The 9,700-nt window shown below is 35.7% G+C and overlaps 1 protein-coding gene and 1 pseudogene across 3 annotated transcripts in view; one reads left to right on the forward strand and one right to left on the reverse strand.

The window, feature by feature from the left end:
• Positions 1-9,700, reverse strand: part of EFCAB13 (EF-hand calcium binding domain 13) — a 122,641-nt gene that overhangs the window by 63,333 nt on the left and 49,608 nt on the right. For both annotated transcript variants that reach the window (XM_011962563.1, XM_011962564.1), the window contains 3 exons: positions 5,121-5,615; positions 2,185-2,322; positions 826-897 (listed from right to left, as the gene is read on the reverse strand). In XM_011962563.1, coding sequence (XP_011817953.1) covers positions 826-897; positions 2,185-2,322; positions 5,121-5,615 — 705 coding nt within the window. The remainder of the gene's footprint in view (positions 1-825; positions 898-2,184; positions 2,323-5,120; positions 5,616-9,700) is intronic.
• Positions 8,653-9,700, forward strand: part of LOC105526543 — an 8,719-nt pseudogene continuing 7,671 nt past the window's right edge. Inside the window, exon 1 of the transcript XR_001004090.1 lies at positions 8,653-9,687. The product of XR_001004090.1 is annotated as a protein DEK-like (transcript). The remainder of the gene's footprint in view (positions 9,688-9,700) is intronic.

Consider the following 9,700-nt stretch of genomic DNA (forward strand, 5'->3'; position numbering starts at 1 on the left):
TCTATTTGCTTACAAACTGAACATAAAGGAACACTTTTTAAAAGAAATTGATTTACTAATATTGTCTTCAATAAATCCAGACACTTCGCCACTTACATCCATCAGAAATGACAAATGACAATGTAGCTTTTAACATAAGTCTCATCATGTAAGTATAAAAGGAAATCTCTTGCTTTGGACTAATCTTTCCTTATCTGGGGAATTTTTTGGAAAGAAACAAAAAGCTTATGTTTTTTTTTAGCATATGCATAAACAGAACAAAATAAAAACAGCAAGCTTTAATATCTTTCATTTCTCATTTTAATCTTGCTAAAAAATATTTAATCATTTGTATAAAAATATTGCAAGCAAAAAAGGGTATTGTGGTAATAGTTGTACAACTCAATAAATTTAATAAAAATCAATAGATGAGTGAATTTTACGTACATAAATTATACCTTGATAAAGTTGTTTTTAAAAGTTCTAAATCAAAGGTGAACCAAACGAGTATTTCATTCAAAGAAGTCCGTTAAAAAATATATATATATATCACCCATCAATTCCTAATCAATGTTGCTAATTACCTATTTGATCTCCACATTATCATTATTACCATATATTTATGGATCACTTTTCAGTTTGCAAAATTCACATGACAACTCTGTGAGGTAAACACCTTAGCTATTATTACTCTGATATAGCAAGTTTTTAAAAACTGGCAACTGATTTGCCTAAGAGTCACAGGACTATTCCATCCAAAAGCAAGCCCAGTTCTGTTGAACCTAATTCTTCTCAATCAGCACTGCTCTTCCCTCTAAATCATTTTAAAACAAATTTCCTACCTACCATTGCATTCAGGAAAACTTTGCTCCTTGGCGAGAGTACTTATAAAGTCATCTAACTCCACCATTCCATTCTCTGTTTTTTAAAAAAGAGTTTAGATTATACATTCTGGTGTATTTTTGCATACAGGTAAATTTGCATTTTAACACAACTATTTTTAAAATTTACTTGATCCTTCATTTCATCATCCTATTTCTCCTTCATGTCATGTCTCTTATAATTCTTTCTAGACTAGGTCAGTTCATTTGGACAATTATTGAGAGCATACTAGTGCCAAGAACCATGCTAGGCACCGAGAACACAAAAATAAGAAAGACACAGTCCCTGCTTTTTCAATATCTATTACATGCAAAGGACTGAGTTAGATACTAATTTCTTAACAGATCTAGGAAAAAAGAAACTTGTCCGTATAGACAGACCACGAGAGAGTTAAGGAGTCTATTTCATATCGTCTTGAAAACCCACTCAATATGCTATCCATTAAGACACCTTAACAATACTAATCAGCCCTGACAAAACCAAGTATCCCCATCTCTATCTCCCTAGTATCCATGTGGTCCAAAGTTTTACCTATGTTTAGATATAAACCCTCACAGTGATCATGTCAATGCTGATAAGCAGCAAAAAGGGCGCAATAATTTTAGTGCCACCCACTCTTTATATAATTTTTAAGTGAATCTTCTTTCTGATTTACCTTAGCTAAGAAACTGTGCCCAGATTCTGAGGATTCACTTTTAATGTTATTCTCAAATCAGTCTTTCCCCAAAATGTCACCTCTTTCCTCTCCTCAACTGAACTTCTGTTGTGGAAAATTCTTAGTCACTGATAAAAATAACTTCTCTAGTATAAAAACCCTTCCTAGAAACTTAAACTCTGCTTTTAACTTAGGCTGGCAACTGGGATATGCCGCTCAACATCTAAATGTTAACTGCTAAGCATACCTGGCTCTAAATTCCCCCATATTTTGTAATCTCCAATTATTAATCTTTGGATCCATGGGTTATTTGCATAGAGATTTCCATACCCCTTAGATATTGCGGTCTTACTGTCTGAACCTCGCTACAACTAGATCAGTCTCCCCAGCACCACTCTACTATTAATAGGCACAGCTAGGGATAGTGATGAAGAGCTTTACTGAAATGATCTGGAAATATGAAAGGCCTACATGCTCCAAACCAATCCATGTGGTCAGAACTTACAGGATTTTTTTTTTTTTTTTTACTATTTTCCATTTTTATATCTGAATTTTCTTTAGAATGACCCATTCCTAATTTCTAATTGAGAAGAATTCCTCCAATATTTAATACTATCCCATAAAAATATCTAACTTTCTCAGAAACTTCAGTGTTATTAGTCTCTCACCATTTCTACTAGTGTCTGTCACAATCTTCTGGAATTCTTTATCTAATAAAGTAATTCCTATTGAAGGCAAAATAGACTGAAGTCCTTCTGCTGAAATGTAATTTTCTTGAAGTTTACTGATAGCTTCACAGAAGTTTTCTAAATATACAAAATGTAGAGAATTATTAAGCAACAGAATTCTTGTGTCAAAAGCAATAATTAATACTCAAAATCTGTAGAAATTAAAGAAGTTTTATCTATTTTATATTACCTTATAGATTTTATAGGACTGCTTTTCTTTCCATATATCTGTTGTATAACATTATATTTAATCTTTCTCTTATAGCTCAAACACAGAACTGTCTTAACATTCTATAAACATGTATAATCTACTTGTTTGGGGGAACAGCCTGTTCCAGTGGCCCAGCCAATGCTGCTCGCTTCTGATTAAAATAAAATTCATGGGGCCAGGTATGGTGGCTCCTGCCTGTAATCACAGCACTGCGGGAGGCCAAGGCAGGTGGGTCACTTGAGGTCAAGAGTTCGAGACCCACCTGGCCAACATGGTGAAACCCTGTCTCTACTAAAAATACAACAATTAGCTGGGCGTGATGGCGCATGTGTGTACTCCCAGCTACTCAAGAGGCTGAGGCAGGAGGATCACTTGAACCCAGGAGGCAGAGGTTGCAGTGCACTGAGATCGCACTCTAGCCTGAGTGTGTGTGTGTGTGTTTGTATGTGTGTGTGTAAAATTAATGAGTCCAAGAAATAAAAACACCGAAGTGTTTTGTTTAAATTGAAGAATTCCAAGCAAAAATGTAGAGTTCTTCACCCTCCCATTAATTTACTCTACCATGTTTTCAGTTCATAACCTTCAAAAAATAAAGTCTTAGAAGCAAATACACGTAGACGTCACGTGCTTCTTACTATGTTGCACTGAGATGGTTACAATATCACTTCTGAGGTAATCTGACCAAAAATGCATAACCTGAATTTATTCATGAAGGAATAAAACAAAAATCCAAAATGAAGGATATTATACAAGACAACTAGTCAATACTCTTCAAAAGTGTCAAGGTCATGAAAGATTGAAGAAGCATCCCGGATTGATGGAGACTAAGGAAAAGTGACAACTAAATGTAGTGGTTAATTCTGGATTAGATTCTGGAATTCAAAAAGAACATTCATGGAAAAACTGACAAAATTTGAATAAGGTCTGTAGATCAGTAAGCAGTATTGCATCAGTGTTAATTTCCTGGTTTAGATCATGTCCTGATGGAAATGTTTGTACTACTTCTGTGACTCTTAAGAAAGTAAAATTATTTAAAAGTGAAAAGTTAGAATTTTTAATGTAAATCATACAGGCAGTCATATTCCATAAAATTCCAATTACCATCAATTTGTTTCGGGAAGTTATGCCAGATGAACTATTTCATACTTCTCTATATCAGAACATTAAATATGGCAGTGGTAGGTGACATCATTTTATTTTAGTGACATGAGAAAGGTAAAATACGCTTTCTTCTGACAGCCTCTTCTACCCACGTCTGTCTGCTATTTTATTATTCCTTTAACCCAAGGTTTTAATTCTTATTGAAATAAAAATAACTCTCAGAAATACAAATGTGGCACAAAGTAGCAGCAGTGCCTTGGTAAAGGAATCAGAAACAGGATGATCATCACTGTGCCTCCTTAATAGATCACATTCCTTTTTTCCATTGAGTTATTTGAATTTGCACTAAGGTATGAATCACAAATTTTTCACTAAACAATCATTTTATCTATTACATTAAATACTAAATGTGATATGAAAGTCAGTGAGTTTTTAAAAGAGAATAAATAAATATGACTTAAGCAACTTCAGCAGAGGACTACAAGAAATCTTTAATTGGGTTCCATACACACTGCTTCTGTGATGAAAGTAATACAGAGAGAGAAAATATATTGGTTGGGAAACCATTGCTCATCTTTGAGAAAAATCATAAAGACTTGGAGACCTAGATATACAGTATTATTTTTTCCTGATATTCTCCTTCCATAAGAGATAATACCTGAAGTACTATATTATATATTTAAATTACAGCACTCTAAGCAAAAATTTCACATAGATTTCCACTTGTTTAAATATTTAATAAATTACAAAATAAACATTTCCAAAAGAAGCCAGGCCTTCTACTTTCTAGGGAATATTAATGACTCCAATTAATCACTGAATAAGTTTCTCAGGAAAAGTTAAACTCCTCCCTAAAGAGGACATCTGAAAAGGAATTATCATCAAAATCACAATATTATATCCATTGGTCTATGTGTCAGAAGTGGCAGGCCAGACTTGGCGGCTCATGCCTGTAATCTCAGATCCTTGGGAGGCCAAGACAGGAGCACTACTTGGGGCCAGGAGTTCAAGACCAGCCTTGGGAGCACAGTGGGATCCCAACTCTACGGAAAAAAAAAAAAAGCTAGCTGGGTGTGGGGGCATGTGCCTATGCTCCCAGCTACATGGGAGGCTGAGGAGGTAGGAGGATCACTTGAAAACAAAAGGTCGAGGCTGCAGTGAGCTAGGATCACGCCACTACACTCTAGCCTGGGTGACAGAGTGAGATTGTGACTCAAAAAATAAAGAATAAACAAACATATAATTCAGCGGCATTAATCATATTTACAAAGTTGTACCACCATCACTACTATACGTTTCCAGAATTTTTGCATAGGCATGGTGGTTCACACCTGTGAATCCCAGCACTTTGGGAGGCCAATGCAGGAGGATTGCTTGAGGCCAGGGGTTTGAGACCAACCTGGGCAACCCTGTCTCTATAAATAATTTTAAAATTAAAAAAAAAAAAGAAGTAGTGGTTACCCAGGGTGTTAACAATTGAAATGCTTACAACTATCTAATAATCGATTCATTCTGTTCATTTCTGTGATGACTGAAGAACTCAAGAAGCTAGATTTATACTTACCCAGAGTATTAATTGCAGTTTTTTCCGTAGACGAAACCTGTTTTAGGAGGCTGGAACGCTTTCTTATAGCTGGCTTCTGAAGTTTTGGGATACTAGAAATATCACTTTTATCTAGAGACTTACTGAGGCTTGTACTACTCTTCAAGCTTTGTGGTTTAGACTTTGAGTCATGAATTTCACCCTTCTCTGAATGTTTTTTAAAGTTTATGCCATTCTTTGAATATGGTTCTTGGACTCCTACATTACTGCTGCTGACCCCACCCAGAAATTTTCTTATTTGCCAAGTATTTTTTGATCTTTTAGATTCAAGGTCATCATTCTCCATAATTTTGCTATAATATTGGTTGCTTTTGTTATTTAACTTTTTGGATATTGAAGGTTCAGGGAGTTTGGAAGACAAACTGTTTTTCTTCTTGTATTTTAGATAGCATCCTGCTATACTTGATAACTTTCTGTCTGAAGTAATTTCATCCAAAGGTGATCCTTCTGTAATTGCTAAATAAGAGAAATATACAATTATTTCATTTACCTGTATAATCTGCAACACATTTCAAAACTAACAACTAAGTTCTCATGAAAACTATTCAAGAAATTATTAGTTGCTTAAACATATAAAACAAACCAAAAAATTAAAGAACTGACAGTCAAAAGATTGGACCATTAACTAGGTCAAATATAATGTGCTGCTTTAATATGTTTACATATTCCCATCCAAAGCTATTTAAAGTTACACTGAAACTAAAATGATAGGCTAATGAAGCATATGGTTCTCATTCCCCACTCTTTCCCAATTGACAAAGATAATAGACTAATAAGCTAATACAGACAGATTTTCCTTACTTATAAAAGTGCAGAACTATGAGGAAAGGGGAGATTTGATTTATAAAATTAGAACTTAAGTAATTACTCTCCTAAATATTCTTGGTATTTGTGGAGGAAAAAGTAACTTCATATATAAAACAACAGCTTTAGAAAAATATTAACACAATGCCCCAAACTGGGACTTCATTTACAAAATTTATCTGATGTTTCAGAATCTTATCTTACATTTGAATAACACATTTTAAAGCACTTCAAATGTTATAATATTTGATCCTCAAAACAACTCTACGAGACTGTCAAGCAGCAGCAGTATAATCTCAACTATGAATAAATTTTGCCTAGAGGAAATAAAAAAGTTTCTTATCTTAGACTCTATGAGAATGAACAATTGAAAATAAGTAAATGAAAATATTTGAATATTAAAGTCTGAAAATACTTAAAGATGGTGCTATATATGTATCTCTAAGTGCACTATCTAACAGATAAATAAGTTGTGAGCAGGTAAAAATATAATCTTTGACACTTCTGATTTAGGCTTTTGGACCACACCAAACAGCCTGCCCAGAATCTCTGATTCTGACTGATTAGGGCTTTCCCAGTCCTTCAAATGCAGAGACATCAACATAAGGCAATAAGAAACATGAAAAATCCAGGAGACATACTACTACCAAAAGAGCACAATAATCTCCTGATAGCTGACCCCAGAGAAATGAAGATATAGAAACTTCCTGACAGATTTCAAACTAATTGTCTAGAGAAAGTTCAGGGAATAAAATTAATGACATACAGAGAAAAAAATTCAATGAAATCAGGAAAACAATAAATGACCAAAAATAGAATTGTACAGAGACACTGAAATTACACAAAAGAAAATAAATAAACAAAAATCAAGAGTTGAAAAGTGTAATGAAAGAAATGGAAAATACAATAGTGAACATCTGCAACGTAACTGATCAAGTACAAGAATGAATCTGTGAACCTGAAGACAAATTATTTGAAAATACATAGTCTGAGGAGAATAAAAGAAAAATAATGAAAAATAACAGGGAAAGCTTACAGGATTTATGGGACAGCATCCAAAGAGAAAATGGTCAAGTTATAAGATTTTATGAAGGAGAAGAGAAAGACAAAAGAGTAGAAAACTTACATAAACAAGAACAGAAAACAATCCAAATTTGGGCAAATATGTAAATATCCAGGTACAGGAAGGCCAAATGCCTCCAATCAGATGAATTCAAACAAGAGTACATCAAGACATATTATAATCAAACTGTCAAATATCAAGTACAAAAGGGAGATTCTGAAAATAGCAAGAGAAAAGTAAATAACATATACGTTCCAATAAGGAGAGCAAATTTCTCAGCAGACACCTTATGGGTTCATAGAGAATGGAAAATATATTCAGAGTACTGAAGGAAATAAACTGCTAACCAATAATACTGTACCTAGAAAAACTGTCCTTCAGAAATGATAAAGACTTTCCCAGACAAAAGCTGAAAGAGTTCATCCCCTAGATTTGTCTTACGTGAAATGTCAAAAAGAGTTCTTCAAGCCAAAAGAAAAAGATGCTGTTTAGTAACACAAAAACATATAAATGTGTAAAACTCACTGGTAAAGGTAAGTACACCAAGTCAGAATACACTAATACTGTAATGGTGGTGTGCACTTCACTTACATAGTATGAAGGTTAAAAATAATAAAAGCTGGCTGGGCGCTGTGGCTCACACCTGTAATCCCAGCACTTTGGAAGGCCGAGGCGGGCGGATCCCGAGGTCAACAGATCGAGACCATCCTGGCTAACATGGTGAAACCCCGTCTCCACTAAAAATACAAAAAATTAGCCGGGCATGGAGGCCGGCGCCTGTAGTCCCAGCTACTCAGCAGGCTGAGGCAGGAGAATGGCGTGAACCCGGGAGGCTGAGCATGCAGTGAGCAGAGATCGGGCCACTGCACTCCAGCCTGGGCGACAGAGCGAGACTCCGTCTCAATAACAAAATAATAATAATAATAATAATAATAAATCTACAATGATTTGTTTAGGGAGACAATATAAAAATCTGTAAATTGTGACATCAAAAATTATAAATGCAGAAGGAGAGATGAGGTAAAAGCATAGTTTGTTTATGTAAGCAAAGCTAACTTCGCTATCAGCTTAAAATTGCCTGTCATAACTACAAGATATTTTGTAAGCTTCAGAGTAGCCACAAATCAAAAACCTACAGTAAATAAAAGATAAAAAGGAAAAAAATCAATAGAGAAAAATCAATCACAAAAGAAGAGAAAAATAAGGAAACAAAGGATCTATTAAACAAGCAGAAAACAATTAACAAAATGGCAGTAGTAAAATCCTTCCATATCAATAATTACCTTGAATGTAAATGAATTAAAATCTCCAAATAAAAGACATAAAGTGCCATGTGGAACTGTGAGTCAATTAAATGTCTTTCCTTTATGAATTACCCAGTCTCGGGTATGTATTTATTAGCAGCATAAGAAAAGACTAATACAGCCACCAAAACAGTATGTATAAAAATAGACATAGAAGCCGGGCATACCTTGTTGATTCTGGGTAGCCGAGCGCGTGGTGCGAGCGTCAAGCCAGACAGCAGCCAGCGCGCCTTCTCCTCGGCGTCGGCCACCGCCACCTCCCAGAACCTCCTCGTGCCCTCGCGTGCCAGGCCCGTGGAGGCCGGGATCCACGGTTCACAGCATGTCCGCCTCCGCCCCTGCTGCGGAGGGCGAGGGAACCCCCCGCCCAGTCCGCATCCAAGAAAGAACCAGAAATGCCTGGTCCCAGAGAGGAGAGCGAGGAGGAAGAGGATGAGGACCACGATGAGGAGGAGGAGAAAAAAGAGAAGAGTCTCATCGTGGTAGGCAAGAGGGAAAAGAAGAAAGTAGAGAGGCTGACAATGCAAGTTTCTCCCTTACAGAGAGAGCCATTTACAATTGCACAAGGAAAGGGGCAGAAACTTTGTGAAATTGAGAGGATACATTTTTTTCTAAGTAAGAAGAAAACCAATGAACTTAGAAATCCACACAAACTGCTTTACAACAGGCCAGGCACTAAGAATGTGGGTCAGTTCAGTGGCTTTCCATTTGAAAAAGGAAGTGTCCAATACAAAAAGAAGTAAGAAATGTTGAAAAAATTTAGAAATGCCATGTTAAAGAGCATCTGTGAGGTTCTTGATTTGGAGAGATCAGGTGTAAATAGTGAACTAGTGAAGAGGATCTTGAATTTCTTAACGCATCCAAAGCCTTCTGGCAAACCATTGCCAAAATCTAAAAAAACTTATAGCAAAGGCAGTAAAAAGGAACGGAACAGTTCTGGAATGGCAAGAAAGGCTAAGCGAACCAAACGTCCTGAAATTCTATCAGATGAATCTAGTAGTGATGAAGATGAAAAGAAAAACAAGGAAGAGTCTTCAGATGATGAAGACGAAGAAAGTGAAGAGGAGCCACCAAAAAAGACAGCCAAAAGAGGAAAACCTAAACAGAAAGCTACTTCTAAAAGTAAAAGTCTGTGAAAAGTGCCAATGTTAAGAAAGCAGATGGCAGCACCACCAAGAAGAATCAAAACAGTTCCAAAAAAGAAAGTGAGTCTGAGGACAGTTCAGATGATGAACCTTTAATTAAAAAGTTGAAGAAACCCCCTACAGATGAAGAATTAAAGGAAACAATAAAGAAATTACTGGCCAGTGCTAACTTGGAAGAAGTCACAATGAAACAGATTTGCAAAAAGGTCTATGAAAATTATCCGG

This window comes from Colobus angolensis, unplaced genomic scaffold, assembly GCF_000951035.1.
Source record: "Colobus angolensis palliatus isolate OR3802 unplaced genomic scaffold, Cang.pa_1.0 Scaffold597, whole genome shotgun sequence".
NCBI classification, from domain to species: Eukaryota; Metazoa; Chordata; class Mammalia; order Primates; family Cercopithecidae; genus Colobus; species Colobus angolensis.